The sequence below is a fragment of the Aphelocoma coerulescens genome, chromosome 4A (assembly GCF_041296385.1).
Source record: "Aphelocoma coerulescens isolate FSJ_1873_10779 chromosome 4A, UR_Acoe_1.0, whole genome shotgun sequence".
In the NCBI taxonomy this organism is placed as follows: domain Eukaryota; kingdom Metazoa; phylum Chordata; class Aves; order Passeriformes; family Corvidae; genus Aphelocoma; species Aphelocoma coerulescens.
Window position 1 is genome coordinate 20,152,847 of NC_091018.1, and position 19,153 is coordinate 20,171,999.

Genomic DNA, 19,153 nt, shown 5'->3' on the forward strand with positions numbered 1-19,153 from the left:
GAATAACTTCGTTGAACTCTTAACTTTTTTTTGTAAAGACTCCCTCTAGGCCTTTCGTGTTACCTTTACTATCGTTAGTATTTCTCACTCCCCCGACCTCCCTTCCCGCCGCCCGCGCCTCAGGTGCGCGCTCGCGCTCCTTCCCGCTCCTCAGGTGCGTGAGGGTGACGAGCCGGCGCGAGCAGCTCCCGAGGGGAGTTTTAATTCGCTGGTTACAGGGGGAGAAAAAAAGCTTTTTGGATTTTAATTTGCTTTCAAAACAAACAAACAAACAAAAAAAAAATCGCCTCAGCCTTCGGCGTACAAGGGACCTGAATATCTCTACTCTCATTATCGCATTTATAACTCCCCTTCGCCCCTCCCTCAGGTGCGCGCGCGCCCCTTCCCGCCTCCGGGCCGGTGCGAGGGGCTCCTCAGGGAAGACGGGGGCAGATGCTGAGACTCCTTTTTCTTAACTTCTTTTCCAGGTGTGTTTCTGTGGCGGTTTTAATAAAAACAGCCGGGAAGCGCTTTCCCCCCTTCCCCTCTCGTTTTTGCTCTCTGCGTCGCTCCCCGGGGCGGCTCAGGTGAGGGAAGATAAGGGAGGGCGGGGGCTGTAGAATTTTCTCAGAGCTTTGAGGTGATTGTCTGGGATTTGTTGGTGGATTTGGAAAGTGAATTATGTGCAGGGTAATGGTGTGGTTAGAGGGAAGAAAATCCACATAGGAATAGCAAAACTGGGGAAAATTCTCTCAGAATGATTCAGGGGAATGCCCCCATCGGCACACAGGTGTAAACTGTTATTGAGGTAATAAGCACTTGATTACTCACCTACTGCAAATGGAAAATAGCCAAAAAATTATTGGTGTTTGTAATTGCAACAGAGGAATGAAAAATGAAATTCTGAGAAGGATGTTGGTCCTTTTTAGTATTAGCATAGCTCCTATAAAGTGTTGGCTCTGGTATGTGTCCAGATCGGAATTCCTGACCTGTAGGTACTCTAAGAAAGAAGCTCACCTCCTCCTGCATGAAGTAAAAATGGGTCTCCATCCCTGTCTGTTGTTTCCAGGAAAATATTTTTTCACAAATCATCTTTATTGTTTTTCAGGAGTTTCTAGACTGCAGCAAAATGCAGATGACTTGACAGTGAAAATTTTTGTTGCCTCCGAAAGTAACATTATATGAGCTACAGTTTTATCAGTGCTCTGTGCTTGTACTTCAGCACATTATCCATCTGATGTGGAGCTGCAGGTAAATCACACTCTAAGCTAGAGAAAAAAATTGAGACAAGTTGTCATAAAATTGAAATTACGTGTTCTATGTTCTCTGATTTTTGTCAAAATACTTTTTTCTTTAGTGTTGAATGTTGTCAGTAAATTGCAGAGAAAGTAAGTCATTGACCAAATACTTAAAATACATCCTGTTTAGAAACATGATAAAAAAATAGAGAAAACTATTCTATACTTACGGATCTGATATTTTTTTTACTCATCTTCATCTTTATATAGATTCATAACCCATGGAAAGAAAGTGTTGAAACCAGTGAAATAAAGTTATATATGGGGGTATTAAAATAAGGTACTGGTCTTCATTTTACTCTCAGTTAAATTCTGGATGTCTGCTTTATCTGGTGTGAAAACCAAAGAGGTAAGTCTTGTAACTGAGAAAAAATGATAGTTCTGATGCTGTGCATTTACATTATAGGCTTTGCTCTTCAGCTGAGCTTGTCTTAGTTCATGGTAGCTTTGGTCAACCATCCACAGGAAAGGTCAGAGAACCATAGAATGGTTTGGATTGAAAGGGAACTTAAAGCTCATCTCATTCTACCCCCTGCCATGGACAGGGACACCTCCCACTGTCCCAGGCTGCTCCAAGCCCCAGTGTCCAACCTGGACACTGCCAGGGATCCAGGGGCAGCCACAGCTGCTCTGGGCAGCCCTGCTCTGGCTCCCCTGGAGAAACTGCAAACAAGCTGCAATGCCTGTTTTGACAACTGTCTCACCATGAGACTTTGACCACAAATCCTTTGCTTTTTTGCTACTTCCCCATAGATTTTAGGACTCATGATGCTTAGAACTTGTGTGGGACTCGCGGCTTCCAAAACCCAACACCTGAACCAATGCTGAATTATGCTTGACTGGTGTTCTGAGCACAACTGCAGTGCCTGGTGTCCTGTTGGCCAGCATTTCACAGGAGAAAGGGCTAAATGGAGACTTCTGGGTTCAAGGCTATGTGCTGGTGCTGAGCAAAAGCCAGAAAAATCGTGGAAGAGTTAAAAATGCTGTTCTTAGCTCATTAGGGAAGCATTTTCCAGCACTGTCCCTGCAGAATGCTAAATAATGTGTTGAAAATTAATTGCTTTCTCTTCATGGTGCTACAATATTTCTTGTTTTCCCAAAGCTTTGTCTGACTGCTGATTTTTATCAACATTACTGATGTATTTCCATTTCTTAGACTATTCTAACGTGACAATTGAAGAGTTTTTACAGGTGCTTCCAGACCCAAAGGAATAGTTTGAGTAGAGGGCCACAGGTGGGGTTTCCAGCTCCTACCCAGTGAGATGTGAAATGCATTTTCTTAAATAATTGGATGAAGATAAGTTTATAAGATATTTGGTATCTTTTTCCATGTTTAACTATTGGTGCTGGTGGTTCAATGGCAAAACTGGCTCCATGCTGGATGAGTGGAGGAGTTGTTGTGCTGTCTGACAAGGTGTGCTCATTGCTCTGGAAGAAAGGTAAACCCTGGGAACAGACTGTCCCAAGTGGCTAAGGAGCAGGCCTCATTCTGCTCATGCGAATAAATAGGAGCAAAAGAGGCAGCCTGTGGGGTTTAGACTGGGATTTCCCATGGTTGTGATGACACTGTGCCCTCCTGGCAGGATCCAGCTTTCACTGGGGTAAGCACTTCAGCGCTGACTTGGGATGTGGATCAAGCTCTTTAAGAAGATTGGTGTTAGATTTTTTTTTTTGAGCATTTAGGATCCCCCTTAGATGCTGTAAAGCCATGCCTGGTTCCCATTCCTTGCATGTGTTCCAATAAAAATGCCTTGAAAATTTTACAAGGATGGAAGAGCGAGGGACAAGTGGAGTGTGTGCTAGAAATTGAAATGAACCCCATGGACGTGTCTGCAAGGATGAACAGCTGTCACATGAGATCTGACAGTGGTGACACTCGGGTGTTGGGGCAAGGAGTGGCAAACACGAACACCTCCAGCATGTTTAATAGAAAATCCTCCATTTAATGCAGCCTGGGTTTTGCTTTAACAAACAAGCCAGTGTTACAGACATTTCAGTGGGCATTGTGCCAGAAGGACACATGTGATGGCATTAAGGCATGAGCTCCAAAGCAGGCAGTGCAATAATTTGCTGAATTGAGTGTAAAATGAAGCATAACTTACTGTGTGACCTCTTTATAATGAGTGTCTGAGGTATTAACAAGCCAAGAAAAGAAGTGTTTTTGATTGGAAAAGGTACTTTGCTAAAGCAGCTTCATATTTAATGTCTTGTGCTTTTAAATAATAGATTGAAGTCAAAGTTCAGCTGAAGTTTCAGTAGACTTTTCGTGTGTATGTGTTCTCTCCTATAGCAACAGTGACTGACTGGGTAAAAATAGACTATTTTAGAAAAAACATCTTTTGTGTCCCATGTCTGTATTTAAAGAATGTCTCTTTAGTATTGGGTTTGAGAGGTAAATACTACAGGGAATTTTTTCAGCATGACTTACCAAACTTTATGGCTTCACAGGAAGAAATAGAAGCTTCATTTTCAGTACTTCTTTAGGATGCTGTTTATTTGATGAAACTATTATGCCATAAAAACTGAAAGATTTGTGGAGGGATGATGGTCTCTGGCAATGTTTAGCCACACAAATCGCTTCCTCTCTTGGAATCAGAAGTGTTCTTATATAGAGCATGAAACACAAAGAAGAGAAAAGCCAGGAGTTAAACCAAAGCACAGCATTAAATAAAGACACTGTTGGGAGAGCATGGAAAGGGAGTGCTGATGTGGGCCTGAGAGATTCTGAGTCTTCTTCCAATGCACTTTTTCCCTGTTCCACACAAATCACCACCACACAGGCGTTCTTCAGGAGAAAGAATATACAACAAGTGATGTCAGGCTGGCTCTCAGAATTCCCTCATCTCAGACATGTGTGTTTCAGCACAGGTAGAAGGGGTTGGATAATGGGAATATGCTCTTGGCGTTTGGAGAATGGGTTATCAGTCTGGTGGACAAACCCTCATGCTTCTTGATCAACTAATGCAAACCCTTTTCCCAAGCTGATTTGCATCTCACTGCAAGTTCCCATTATTTTGTTCAGAAATAGAAATGTGGAACTCATTAGGCAAATGTGGATGTGCTCGTTTGTTGAAGGAAGGCAAGTCAAGATTCGTGTGACAGGTTTAATGACACTGATCTTGTGATACAAATATTTTGCAATTTTTAGAAGGGTTTTAGCTTTGTGCAGGGCTCTGCAGTTCTGTGCTGCTTATACTGAAAATGCTTCAGGTAGATCAATTTTCAAAAATAATCCAAGTTTCAAGAGGTGGTCAAGTTTCTCATCCAGGTTTTTTTTTTACCAGGATCACTACTACAAACAGCCAATTAGGGATTTAAATTATGCTTTCTTAGTAAACTGATATTTTAAAATATCTTATAATGAGGTACTTGCCCGTTTCTAGTCTAAACTCTCTGTAACTAAGGAAACATCTGTATTTTTCATTATTTGCTCCTCCAGATCAATATTTAGAAGTTAATTAATGAAGCCGATTCACTGTGGTGCTACACTGAGTGTCAACAGGAGCAGTTTGTGCCCGAGTCCCTTCTTGATTAAGTATTTCTGGACAGTGGGGCTGAGGAAGGCAGTTCTTCCAAAGCTTTGGCACCTCTCAGGATTCATAAGAATCGAGATGATTCAGATAAATGTCAGAAGGGATTTGCTGGCTGCTGGAATTAAACAGTTGTATGATACAGAGTTTTCTTTTGATATCAGCATGGTGTTAAAGGAGCTCACTACCTTGCAAACTCCAACCACCAATCAATCAGGTGAATTCAAACAGTGTGATGATTTTCTATTTACATACAGTGAAAAACACAGGAAACTTGGAGACCTTGGGGGAGATACCCACTGGGTGCAAAGGATGGCATTTGATTTATTAGTATTTTAATTGCTTAACAGTGCTAAGGGAGAGTACAACTAAAGTCCCTGGAGAATTCTTCAAAGAAAGAAAGATGAATACTGAAAAATGTTATTTATAGCCTTTAGTGTTTCATCCATGGAAATACCAAAATTAATACAGGGGCTGATCACATCTGCTGAAGTTTCTCCTTCATGGAAGCAATGCTGAAGAGTCAAACTCAGCTGCCCAGGGAACAATGGAATGTGAGGACTTTGTGGTGCCTCCACCCCAGTGCATGTCCTGATCTTGTGTTCCCATGCTGGCAGAGCATGACCATGGATGGGCTCCTGCCAGGCTGTCCTGGAGTCCTTAATGGGCCTTTAAATGCATGAAGTGCTCGATTTGTATTTTGATTTGGGATGATGTCTGGCTCATGGCATAGCTCCAGTCCGATAAAGTGTCCAAGGCCTGTGAGAGGCAGGGTAAGGATTTTCTTTTAGCTGCTTGCCATTTTCCCCTCTCTCTGGCTTCCCAGCCTCCTCACCTGATACTCTGACTGCAGTTAATCACCCTCTGATAGAATTTACTAAAAAATACCCTGATTAGTCTAGAAGAGTTTAATATTTTTTTCCTTAGATTATTTTGAGAAACAGCTGTGCCACTGCACTTAGGCTGAAAGGGACGTTATGATCCCTATTGGGGATAATTATGCACAGCAACAATAAGGGGAATAACTTCTTACTTAACTGTAGTCAGAGAAGATAATCTGATGCACTCTGTAGGCTTAGAGATCATTTTCTAGTGGATGAAAGAGACTGTCCCCTAAATATTTATTAACATATGCTTTGGATACATTTAAAATACATCTGATGGATAAAATTCGGGATAAAGATCATGAAAAAGGAAAACAATTTCTATTGACTGGACTGGTATTAAACATGCCAGAGGAGGTGCTTTGTATCCCATTCCAACTCTAAAAACATCTAAAATAGGCTCGTTTAGAATGATTCCTTTATCAACTGTGGTTGTTCTGAGTGCAGTCTGTGGCTTCAGTGGCTCCTCTGCCCCATTTGTCAGAGCAGGGTGGTGTTTCCTGACTGCCTGGAGCTTGGTTAGAATCTGCAAGATGATGATTTTGAATGTGTTGAATGTGGACCTGGTAAATAACTCCGTGTTTCGTTTCAATTTTGTCATAAATAAGAAGGGAAGAGAAATCGGAAGCAATGCATTTCTAATACGCAAGCATACTCAGTGGTGTGTTGTATGTTATAGCTGTACTAGCCAGCTTCCTTGTTGATATGAAAACTGAGCAGAGGAAAAAAAATCTGAAAACTAGAAGTTTCCTCTCTCTCCATTTCTGTGCCACTGCTAAGCCTCACAAAAGCCCTTTCCTGGTTTCCATAGAAATGGCCCTTCTGCTGATTTGAGGTAAAGGTCCTCTTCCCTTTTTTCTTGTCAATCTAAAGTCTGAGTTTCCCGAGAGATTATTTTATCTTCTACATCCTTCATGTATGGAATGCCAGTCCAGGTGGAGAGGCTGATGGAACTGGGGAAACTTCCTCTCCCAAGGAAAAAATCTGGATTTATTTGACTGAAGAGCAGATAAAAAGGCATGTGTGTGTCACATGTGCACTTCTGTGAATCTGAACAGAACCAGGGCTGTGTGTGCATGTTCCACAACGTGCTCTGTCTCCTAAAATGTCCGTGTGATCCCAGTGGAACATCAGGGAGCGGACTTAGGAGATCCTGAGTTAAAGCCATGCAGATGTCGTCTCAGTTTCTCATTGGGCTGAGTTTTATAACTATTAATATACACAAGATTTTCTGTTTACAGTTTGTTTGCATTAGAATACACCCATTTCTTTGAACCATATGAGAGGACATGACTAGCAAATATATTGGGGAACCACCCACAAAATGTTGACAGTGAGTAAGTTCTTAATATGTGTTACAGGATATCTTCCTAGTTTAGTTTGAGACATTTATGTCTACAAACATAATTCAGAATTAAGTTCTGATGAGTGTTATTCATGTAACTCCCAACAGAATTGCTTTCATGGAGTTACTCTAACAGAGTTATTTTAAAATAAATGGGGAATAATGAGGCATATCCTCAAATTTGTTATCTAGTGTTTTGAATCCAGATGATGAGAGCTTTGACAAGTTCTGTCCGTGTTGTTCAGTGCATTATCAATGCTCATTGACACAAAGAAAAGCAGAATTTATTCTGCTGCTTCTGAGAGCAAGAGTTTGAGGTTGCTGAAATAAGTGATGCAGGATTTTCATAATGCTCTTTTCTCTTTGTATTCTGCTTTTTTCCCTTTTTATTACCTTTGCTCCCCTTGACATTTTCAGGAATATTAAATTTTCCCAATAGAGCTGTTCACTCATATGCTATCAAAAAGATCATATTAAGAAATTCCAAAGAATAGTACTACTGAAGGGCTTGGGGATTTTTTAGTGCTTCGGGTTTTCTTTCTACTTTTTCCAGACTCCTCACTTGTCTTTCAGATACCATTGCTACCTTCTCACCTGCCAACATGGAGCAGTAATTAAAGCAAACCCCACTGTGATCATGTCCTTAATTTGTGCTCTTTCAGGAGTGCACATGACACGAACATTCCTTTTGTGACTGTGCTTTGGGGCTGCTCAGCTGCAGGTAACTGCTTCAAAATACCCTCTCAGCTACTTCGGGATAGTTGCTGCCTTCAGCCCCAAATAATTGTCAGGTATCAAATCAGTGGCACCAGACTGCTCCTGTTTCACTTCAAATGCTTAAAGACATCAAGCAAATGCTTTATTTGCTTTTTGGTGGTTTGCTTGTAGTAACAGTTCTGTTTCCATTCCATTTGTGTTCATATTTTTGAGCAATAATATGTGCAGTCATAGAAGATCGAGGTAATACTTATCTTCCAAATTATCTGGCATTTACTAATGTGCATGAGAAATTTCTGTGTTTCTTACACTGGAACAAATCTTGGAAGGTTTAGTATATTCTGTACCTGTAACTATTGCTCGAATACAATTCCATGGGGCAGAGTTATTTGTGTTATTTAACTAATGCAATATGTTGGTATAGCAACATTATTATGTTCCTTGAGCATTTAAAAGTGTTTTAAACAGTTTTGCTGTTTTCAAAAAGTCACATTCTTTTCAGTCCATTTAAGTGTAAATATTTATTAACATCTACGGTTTACTCTAATATATAAATGGTACAAACCACACACACCCAGCTTCTTATATTTTCTGCAAAAGGACTGTATTTGATAATCTGTTCTCTTAGCTTCCTGGGTATACGTATGATCAGACTAGAACTACATGGACTGAATCTTCATCGGTATCATTCTTTGTGTCAGTGTTTGAAGCAAATTACCTGCTATCAAAGATATTGAGAGATGAATCTTAGCAGCACAAGGTCCCTGAGATTTTTGCAGTAATTAAAATATTTTGGTAATAGGCTCAAATTTCCTGCTTAGAAATCAGCACTCTGAAGGCAGTTAAATGAAAATGGTCCCTTGCAAAGTTGAGTTTCCAAGGTGGGGGATGGCAGTGGTGGAGAAATCCATTCGTGCTTTTTCTTTTTTCCTGTTTTGTTTTTTTCCCCTCTGTTCATTCTGAAACTATGACTTGATGAATGTCATTAGGCTGTAATCCATTTATTCCATGTGGTGGTGGGAACAGAGAATTTGACAGTTCATTTGGACTGAGTGAACCAGAGTCGCTCTGAGCTGAGCCCCCGCTGCCATCAAACTGCGAGATTTTCTTCTTGATCATTTTTCTTTCTTTTGCTCGGCGATTCTGGAACCAGATTTTCACCTGGGGTGTTATAAATGATACCTGATTAATTCAAAGTGCTAGTCAACTTTTTACCATAATTACAGCAATGGAAATGTAGGTAAGTTCAAAAACACTATTTAAGAACCCCAAAACCCAAAGCAAGCAAACAAAAAGCCATGAGGAAAAAAATCCAATGCTAAAACCCAATGAAAAAAACCCCCACGAACCAAAATACTGAATTTGTGCAGTGAAAAGTTTTTGTATTTTTCTGTACTAATTTTTGGCATAATAATCAATGGAAAATTGATTATTTATTTCTTGATTTCTTTTCTCCTGGGCCTGGTGTAAAGTGAACTTGCTGTGTTATATTTAGGAATACAGAAATCAATGAACTCATTGAGACTCAGAGGGTGCAGAGTTCATCATCTCAGCTTTGCCAGTGGCGTGTGTCATAATTTAGGAAGATGCAATTATGGATGAATTTTGAAGATTTCTTTATTATCTATGTTACAGATTAATTCAAAGCCAAGTAGTGAGGGTTCTTTTATTTCATTTATGTTGTGAGTGATTTTTGTGTGTGCATAAATTCTTATGCATTTTTAAAGTTTTGATTGTTTTTATTACTGGAATATATATTTATACCTGTATTTTACAGATACATATGTACTGTTATGTGTATAAATAAATATATCAGCATTACTTAAAGACAGTGAATTTCCCAAGCTCATTGTGCAGGTGAAAGACTCTTATCTGTTTAAAATCTACTTTAAGTATCTCTTATTTTTTTTCCTTATGTGAAAATGTGAATGAGTAGGAGCTTCTGTTTGTGTTTTCCTTCTTGGTAATTGTGTTCTTACTTTACTGTATTTGTTACAGCCTTTAAGGTGTGTTGAGTACAATATGATACAGAAAGTTGCACCCTTGCTTTGTATTAAAAATCTCAGTGTTTTATATTTCTTTTTATTACCGTACTGGTATTGGCATGAAGAAGCATTTAGCTTTGTCTGTCCTGTGGAAGTGCAGATAAATTATGTATTTTGTCTACATTATACTTGAAGGATCTTTACCAGTTAAAAATGGGGTGGCATTGGGAGGAGCAGCTCTGTAAAAGGAAACTGCTGATTTTCTGCAGGATTGCTGGTGACTCCAGGCATGTCTGTGTTCTAAATCAGCCAGCTTGCATAACATTAAGGTGGAGGTTTCAAATCTTTCATACTTGCAGTTCTCTGAAATTTTTCCAGTGCAGCTCTATCCTACTGTGTGACAAATTTTAGTCCATCCGTGAACACAGCTAATGTAACTGTGCCCTGCTCAGGAGACTGGCTTTATCTAGGACAGAGATTAAATATGTACTAGATATGAGTGAAGGCAGAGCTGCTTTCCAAGGAAGCAATGATCCAAGTATGCACTTGAACGTTCCCTGGATGGATAGTCTTGGCTACACACACGTATGGCAAAAAGAGATCCTGACTTGAAAATCCAAGGCTGTAAAAAACCCTCCTGAATATGCTGAAATCTGACTGAGGAAGAATGTGGCCTGTGGCAATATGTTTGTAATAAAAAACCCCATAGCTATCTCATTGGATTGACCTTGAGTTTTAACTTTCCTGTCTTCCAGCTGAAATATATCAAATGCCTTGGATTTTTTTGCTGGCCATTATTTGGTGTGATTTCAAGAAGAAATAAAATTGCGAATGTCATACCTATTGGGAACATAGCTAAGATCCTATTAAGCTGGACTGTTTAAATTCCAAGCTAGTAAGCTAGAAAGTAAGAATAACTACTTTTTAAAGTCTGAGTTAATTTCTCAGGTTGAGTTCCCTATAATTGGAAGGTTCTGTCAAATGAGCCTATTGATAACTGTGGGTTTGTGTAGCGGATTCTCTGTGTGTCAGGTGCAGGAGGTGGCTGCTGCTGTGTCTCCTGGCAGTGGCACTGTCTGGGCACTGTGGGCACACCTCAGGGGTGCTCTCTGTACCTGTCTTTCGGAGAGTCCCAGGTTTGCTGCGAGTTCTGACTTCCTCCTGATTGTAATGTATCTGTTGCAGTGAAATTCCTTCTCTAATTCCAGTCTCTGGTGATCTGTGTAAACAACTCGGTACTTTTCTTTTGTTCTTGTTTTACCTGGTTAGGAAAGAAGTATTATTCATATATTGAGTTGGATTTTCCATAGCAGCTTGCAAACATCTCAGGCATTTCACAGACATTATTTAAACTACAGAATACTTGTATGGGATTGTTTGCTGTGGTACAGAGGAGGAATATCAGGTGCAGGGTGAAGTGAGAGTATTGGTTACCATAACTGTCTTTCCCTTTTTTTTCCCCCTCTCTGTAAACATACATTTAAATGTGAAGCTCTTAAGTGATAAACACCTTAAATAATTCATAGCAGTACATAACTGGTGCTGGCTATATTAATCTCAAAGGGGTTTCATTTTAGTGCTCATTGAAGTGACTTCTCTGTCTATGAGAGCATAAATACCCAGGATTTCAAGACTGAGCTTCAGTCACAATTCATTCAGTTGTACCGTGGCCTAATTCTTTATCTGAGTTTTTAAAGATTGTTTCTCTAGCACAAAGATATGTCCAACTAGAAATGCTTTTCCTTTCTTGTGTGGTCATAGGATAAACTTAGAAGTTCAATAATAATTTCATTTACTTTTTCAAAAAGGTCCAGTCTTGCAAGGTGCTGACTGCCTGTAGGATATTCCTGAGGGTACTCTGTGCTGGACTTCCCTTTAGAGTTGGAGGCACTTGACAATTTGTAAGATGAGGCAAGAAAACCTTGTAAAAGAATTTCAGGATTATCCTCTCTAATGTATAAAAGAAATATTCTTAGATATATTGGATAAATACTGTTAAGAGAAGCATTACCAAATGTTTAGAATGTATCTCTCATTTCATATAATTTTTAAACAATTCTTCATGTAGTAATAATCCAGGGAGATCAGTTTTCAACTTATTTGTTCTCCTTTGCACTTTCAACAGCCAACTAGATAGTTTTTCTTTTTTCTTCTGATCTTCCCAGGTTTTTTTGATGTGAGTTTTCTGGGACAAACTGTAGGACAAAGACTCCTTTAAAGTGGTTCCCTAAAATCCATTGAGGTGTTAAGATGAAGCACACGCCACACAAAGGAACGACAAGGAGATCTTATCAAGAACCCCTTTCACATTCAGAAACACAAGCCAATTGGTTTGGAATTTACAAGCCCTAAACAAATGTCAGACGCTTTCATCTTAGCAGAGGAAAAAGAGACAGAAATAGATGAAGGAATATTTTTTCCTCAGTTCTCTTTAATTTTGGACCAACACCGAGGACAGACAGGGATATTTTTATCTGAAGGTAGACATAGCTGAAATACGCATAATTAGGGATATTTTCCCAAATCCTATGCCACTTCAACTTCCAGCATAGAAGATTTTCCTGCCTAAATTTGCAGGACTAAATCATCCAACTAAGTTTACTTTTTTCATGGTACAAATCGTTGGCTTTGAAATATTTGCCTTCAGTGATAGTTCTAATGCTAACAATAGTATAGATATTCAGGTTCCTCGTAAACTGAGGGCTTAGAGGAAATCTTTGAAAACAAGTTAAAATTCAACAAGGTTATTCCGGCCTCACTATAATCAGCAAATATAACCATGATTTGAGGGGGTGGAGAAAAGGAGTAGTTTTCTCCATTCCACTTGGTCATAAAATTCACAGAGCATTTCTTCTGAAGACAATAAAGCTGGGAGAAGGCCTCTTTATTTGCTGTGAAAATCATCACCCTTTCCGGCAATATAACTCCTGAAGAAAAGAGGGAGAAGGAAGAGACAAGACTGCATATCAAAGCAAAGTGAAGTGTTAAAAGGGTCTGTTGCCTCAATATGACAGATAGGCCTCAAAACCTCAGACAATGTAGGCCAGTGGAAAATAGATGTCACAACTAATTTACAAAGAAAAATAAATTAGCATTAGAGCAGTGGCCTGGCCTTTTTTCCTGCTTTTCTGTTTTGCTTTCTGGCTGTGTTTCTGCTGTGCTGTAATCTGAATTACTTGTACGTCCCTGCTTGTTTAAACAAAGACAGAAAATGTGTTGGCTATAGTTTTAAAAAAAATTCTGAGGTTGAACCTGTAACATATGAAAATCATGTTGTCCTTTTGTTTAGTCCTGTTAAAATCCCTTCCGTTTCTGAGAAGGGTCACTCCTGGATGAAGTTTCATATGAAGTTTTAAAACTTTTTCTAGGCCCTTTAGATACCTTTTGATTAAGTTTTATGCTTTGAAGGTTTTCTTGCTCTCAGAAAATACACATCTTACCTTGTTGATTACACAGGGTTTAGAAGTTAATTTGAAGTTCTACTCCAGCATAACAGAAGTTGATGGCAGATTTTATAATGGATTTTCAGTCAGAGCAGGGTCAGACTGTCAGGAATTCTTTGGATGTTCTTTTCCTCACTTGCATGGCCTGACTGGGAAGGTCTTTTTTACCAAGCCCACTTTCCATGTTTGGTTTTTTTAAAAATTTCTTATAGCCTTATATATTTGAAATGTCTGTGTGTTTGAAGTAAAAAAGCATTTTGTTCTGAATATACAGTTACGCTCTTTTAGTCAGAGGATGTATCATTTCAAATCACATTTTATCTGTTGAAAGGACAGAGTACTTCTGTCTTTGTGATGTTGTTTCATCCTGAAGATTGACTTGATCAGGTAAATTTTCATTTCACTTTACCTGCAGTTGAATTTTTTTTCCTTGTATCAAATGCTAATTAAGGATATTGAATCAGAATGTAGTGTATTTAATAGTCTAAACAGAGAGGAAACAATTCCCACTGACATCCCCTCACTCAATAACTCCCGCTGTCTTTAGGACAGTGTTTAAGGAGGATCCCTCCTTTAATTAGATGTGTTGTGATTTCTGTTACTCCCTTCTGCTCACGTACGTTGGTGTGTGTACACACCACTGGTGAAGTTAAGGACATACACATGTTTATGCACAGAAATATATTTGTAGAGTTTAGGGCTGTAATTCTGGGATTTTAAGGCAATGAACTTTATTAAGCAGTGGTAACATTGAAGGAGAGGAACCAGTAGCTACTTTGATAACACAAATAACATTATGGCAATAAGGAAAACCAGCAAACAACAGTGTGTTTCAAAGAGGGGTTATAATGGCATCAAGTCAGTTTTCTTCTAGAGAAAACATTGATAAGGTGGTACAGAGCAGTCACATGCTTAATTTTAGCCTTGTAATTTATTTGAATTTCCTTCCATTTATCACATTTTTTTCTGTGTCAGGATTAAAATTTTACGTTTTTTTTTAAAAAACACCAATGAAAGGCCAAATCTTTTTGGTACTTTTCTTGTTTTGCACAATTACAATATTTGTGCTTCACTCTCACCATCTCTCTTTTTAAGGTGGGTTGATGCCTTGACCTCACTTCTGTGAAGTCCTGAGCTGTTTTTAACACTTCAAAGGATTGGGTTCTAGGAATGCACAGCCTCAGGACATGCAGCTATTGATGGGCTCTGTTCCACCTGTCCCAAATGGTTCATAAAGTACTTCAGAATGTGTGTAAATTCTGTGTAAGCACTTTTCAGACTAGAGATGAATTTAGACCCAAAATTGTGTCTCTGAATTGCAAATATATTTTATAAATTTGGACAAGGGTGTGAGAAACCTCTCAGGGTCTTCCAAGACTGTTCAATAAGTGTGAAGCAAGGATTTAGATTTTTAAGTCTGCGATATTCTTTAATAATGTTATTCTTTAAGAATGCCGTACATGTAAAATTCAGTGCCTACATGACACAGACAGGGCTGCCTCATTGACATTCAGTAGTCTCAGCTGAATTTGATCTACACTCAAGTCTTGCATCACTTCTACACCTGGCAGTCTCCAAGGATGTTAATGAAGTTACTGGGATTTACATGAGTATACAGAAGGGGGGAAAGCAGACTGAATCTGCCTGGCTTTGAAGGCCTTTGTGGAGGCTCCAAGTGGAAGGACAGCATTGTGATATCCTAATGTTCACCAGGCATTTTATATTTAGTAACAGAGGCAAAACAATGTGTGTCTGCTTTATAATTAAGAAACAATTACCAGGCTAATTTTGCTCCTGAGTAATAACCATTTGAAGGAGGATTCTCTCTAAAGCAGCAGTGGTGATTTTCCCTGTGTTCTAAGATTGCTTCAATTGTAATTGCTCTGCTTTCTTTCGAGCATTTTCTTTGATGCTCCCTAACACACACTTACTACTTTTAACCTTAACAACAGATTTATCAAACCTTTCTACACCCCTAGTTTCCACCTTGGGAATATACATGGAAAGGTTCATCTGGCAGGCAGCTTGTGGCAAGAACAGGCACATCAGTGAGTGGCACTTGCAGGAAAGAGATTTTTAATTGTGTAATTGAGGAAGCTGAAAAATTCTGGTGTGTAAGAAAAGTAAAACTGATGTGAAATTAAATGAAGAAGAAGCTCAACCAAGGAATTATGTGATCTGCAAACAAAATAGTCTATGCTGATCGTTTGAGACAGATTGCTTCTCTGGGAATATTTCTGCTCACCTAATAAATCTGGGTAGAAACATATAAGATACAGGAAAATTGCAGAAAATTGCATAATCACTGCAGTTAGATCAGAGTACATAGTTTTCTTTATAATTACTGAGAAGTCTGTAAGGTTTAAAAAGATCAACCTGATTATATATTGATATCTCCCCTCCAGCACAAAATAATGACGTAGTATTTCTGTCTGTAACTGTTAAATGTTGCTGCATTGCTCCATAACTCTTTCATGATTATCATGTTTTTCACACAAAATGCTTTACAGAATGTTCCAACAGGGATTCCTGGAGCTGAGCTCCAGCCAGGTCAGCCACATCAGCCGTTCCACTACAGCAACCACATAAAGCCTTTATGGGAGAAAGTGAAACTAGCACAAATTTAGTTAAAACTGCATTAAACAGCAGTAGGTTAAATAAATGTCATAAATGACCCATCAACCTATGTGCTTCAAGTAAAGTTAATTATTTCTAAGCTCAGTGATAGCAGAAGATGCTTTCTGAGGTTGGAAGTTGAATTTGCACTCACCAGCAGTGTTGGTTTGCACCGTTTTCCTCATCCACTCATAAGAGCTGTGCCTTTGGCTGTTGGGAGAGATTTGCTGGGCATTAATTGTATCTACAGGAGGTAACCCCGCAGCGGCGGCGGGATGCAGGGAGCTGTAATCAGCAGAGCTGTAGGAGCCCTGGCCAGGGGACGAGCCATTGATGTGGGCAGCAGCCACGGCGCTGGAAGGGCCTGGGCCGTAGGCGCTCCAGTCCTCCCGCTGGGGGCCGTAGTGGGAGCCCCAGGCTGCCGCCGGCTGCCCGTGGGTGTCCAGGGCTGGCACAGGGTGGTATCCCATGTAGTCGGAGTAGGCTGGAGCGGACACGAAGTTCTGCACGGGCAGGTTGTTGTTGGCCCTGGCAGATCCTGGGTACATGCTGGGCTCCTTATCCAAGAGCGAGCTCACGTACATGGCTGTCCCAGACTGTAAACACAGCGTCACAACATCTTGTTCCTCAGTGTCTTCTTTTACTGCTCAAAAATATTTGTGTTTGGTTTTCTCTAATAATGCCACTCTGCTTGGAATCTTCTACTTCATCCTCTTTTATTATCAACTGTGTTACCAGGTGCTGGTGGTAATGGTTTACCAAGATCTTGTCTGACGTCAGCCCAACTGCCTGCCTCATAATTACATTTACATTCAAATGAAGGGCTGACCAACCCCACCTTGCTGCTGGTTCTGGTGCTTTCTCTTTCAGAGAACTTTTATCTATCCTACTATCCTGCCCTGATATTCAACAGCAATCCCAGTCCTGTAAGATGATGCAACAGTTGCTCAGATTTGTAACTTAAATAGTTAAGTAAATAGACCTTTTAAACAGAAATTATAGTGGTATCTGTAATAGCAATGTTTAACATTCAAAGGATTCTTGTCCTTTATTTTGTCAGGTATTGTCAATCAACAAATAAATCTGTTAATCTCTTAATTTCTCATATAATGAAAAAAATTATCCCTTTTAATCTTTAACACATACAGTCAATTTGAATAATTGTAATTCAGTAACTTGAAAATACAGAGCACCTTATAAATAGTATGTCTTGAGTATAACTGTCTCAAAAATGTTCCTCTCATTGTTGATGTTTGTAAGTGGTTTTCCAGAATTGGAGACTTTAAAGCTGTGACTGTAAGACACATGTTCACACTCTCCTCATACGTAGTGATTTAAGAGATCCCTTCATCCTGTGGCCATTGCAAACTGATAAATTTATAAAGCAGACAATACATCTTCCTAACAAAGATGGTGCCAGAAGTACAAAGAAAATGACTGTAAAAAGTAGGGAAAAAAGTCTGATTAGGCCCAGGAATATTGTTGGCTTCTGTTTCAAGACAACTTTTATCTGCCTGAAAGGAGGCTGGTTCCTTCCTCTGAGGTTTCTGCTGTCTATAGTCTGCTTTCCATGGGGGCAGCTTGGGCCAGGGAAATCAGCAGGGAGAGACATCTGGGTTGTTAAGTTTGTGGATCAGCAGTGCCCCGCTGCTGCTGTGTGACACACGGGTTCTTCCTGCCTCAATGTTCGTGTCCCTCTGAGAAAAATGATTCTGAAAGTGGCTTTATATCCTGTTACTAAGAGCTTGTTATTAGCACGGCGAACTAAACCACACCCTAGGACTTCAGAATTGCCTCTCTGAGTTGTGTAGCTGCAATTTGTGGAGTGAATTCACTGTATTTTTATTTTGGATGGGTTTCTTTGCAATGAGCTCTTTGTAAGGGCTATGCTTGCAAAAGAGGTGCAAATTACAATGAGTTGTTTCCCTTTACAGAGGTGTGGGTTTTCATTCAGTATCCTTTGTATTTTGACACTACTCGTATTCACACATCCCTTCTAATTCCAGCACTAAAGGATTCTAAGTGTGTACTTACAGACAGGAAAAATATTCCTCTTCTCTTTGGGACTGCGCTTTTTAGGGAAAGAAATTTTACTGAGGAGTGTAGCAAAATCCTTGTAACTAGTTTTGCTACATTTACAGAATTCTGCATTGAGCATTGAGATCCTCAGAATGTTGAGGCAAGTTGTGTCATGGGATAAGACATGGGAAGAAAAAAAACATATTTTGTAATTGGTGTACCCTTATAAAAATAGACATTAAAATAAATGGAAAGAGACTCTTATTCCCTTTATCTTGAAAGACAAGGAACTGTAACACAGTTTTTGAGAACCCACAGACTTTTTAGTACTGAATGTCGTTCAAATTAAAGAAGATGTGTTTCCTATGTCCTTGGAATGTTTAGCCTGTTTGTGAGCATTACACCCCAGTTAAATTCCCATGGATTGCTGAGTGTTGTGCAGAGCTGTCACTCATAGGCAGATCCACAGGAGGGGAAAGTTTTGGCTCCATTGACTGCATCTGCAATCCAGTGACAGGGGACATTGGCTGCTCAGAGATTTCAGCTCAGACCCATTGTTTGACTTCCCCCAAACACACCATTTTCACATCCCTGTGAATGATGTAATTTCGTATTCTGCAATAGATGATTGTAACATTTTTAATCTCTGGTGTTCCTCTTGCTTTATGGGATGTCTGTGCACGTACCCCCCACAATTTCAGTATCACTTAATCCTATTTTTTGTATCTCAGAGCTTTATCCTTTATTCTCTGTTCTTCTTTTATCTTTTGTTTATGCTCCTCCTTTCCCTTTCTTGTTTTGCCTGTTCCATTATCTGAATTTTCTTCAGATCTATTTCGATTCTTTCCAGAACAAAATTAGATCAAGATACTCCGATGGCAATTTGCTACACTGATTTGATATCAGCTAACAATAGTAAACTTTGAATAAGGCATTTTGTTTAAAAAGATTTACATAGCAGGATAAGATTGCTGGGCAGGACTGCAGATTTTTAACACCGAAGTGAGAATGAGATAACTAAAATGGCAATGTTCAAATGATCTGCACCCTGGGTCTGATGTCTCCTATTTTGTGTAGCAGAGCAGGGTGGAGATATTAAAAAGGAGCAGTACCTTTGCATGTTGTTGTGTAGTTTGAGGCTACCAAAATGCTGGGGTTGGTGTTTTTTGAGAGCTAATTGACTGTTAATATGAATCTGCCTTTCCAAGAATCATTTCTTAGGCCACGCACAGCTCCTTCCTTCTCAGGCCCAGCTCATCAGCAGCTTCAGAGCCACAGAACCGCTGCATCTTCAGTGCAGTAACTTAGGCTGCAGTTCCACAGACGTTTCTGGGGGG

The 19,153-nt window shown here is 39.6% G+C and overlaps 1 protein-coding gene and 1 long non-coding RNA gene across 5 annotated transcripts in view; one reads left to right on the forward strand and one right to left on the reverse strand.

Moving 5' to 3' along the window:
- Positions 1 to 19,153, forward strand: part of LOC138110600 (uncharacterized) — a 39,304-nt gene that overhangs the window by 3,402 nt on the left and 16,749 nt on the right. For 2 of the 4 annotated variants that reach the window (XR_011151002.1, XR_011151004.1), the window contains exons 2-3: positions 468 to 566; positions 1,088 to 1,230. This is a non-coding gene — a long non-coding RNA (uncharacterized lncRNA). Of the gene's footprint in view, positions 1 to 64; positions 567 to 1,087; positions 1,231 to 19,153 lie in introns of those variants that run through there. The other 2 variants (XR_011151001.1, XR_011151003.1) reach the window with 2 other exon arrangements.
- LOC138110251 (homeobox protein CDX-4-like) lies at positions 7,948 to 16,536 on the reverse strand. Its single transcript, XM_069014957.1, has 3 exons — positions 15,952 to 16,536; positions 10,854 to 10,999; positions 7,948 to 8,914 (listed from the first exon to the last, which is right to left on the reverse strand). The coding sequence occupies exons 1-3, from the start codon at positions 16,379 to 16,381 to the stop codon at positions 8,708 to 8,710; spliced, it is 783 nt and encodes a 260-aa protein (XP_068871058.1). The 5' UTR covers positions 16,382 to 16,536; the 3' UTR covers positions 7,948 to 8,707.

Excerpts from the sequence above, each read along its gene's own strand:
- LOC138110251 (XM_069014957.1), bottom strand. The coding sequence starts at position 16,381 with ATGTACGTGAGCTCGCTCTTGGATAAGGAGCCCAGCATGTACCCAGGA. Across the intron at positions 11,000-15,951 it reads GGTGCAAACCAACACTGCTG|GTAAAACAAGAACAAAAGAA; the intron begins GTGAGTGCAAAT and ends TTTCCTAACCAG. Across the intron at positions 8,915-10,853 it reads TGGGACTCTCCGAAAGACAG|GTGAAAATCTGGTTCCAGAA; the intron begins GTACAGAGAGCA and ends ATAACACCCCAG.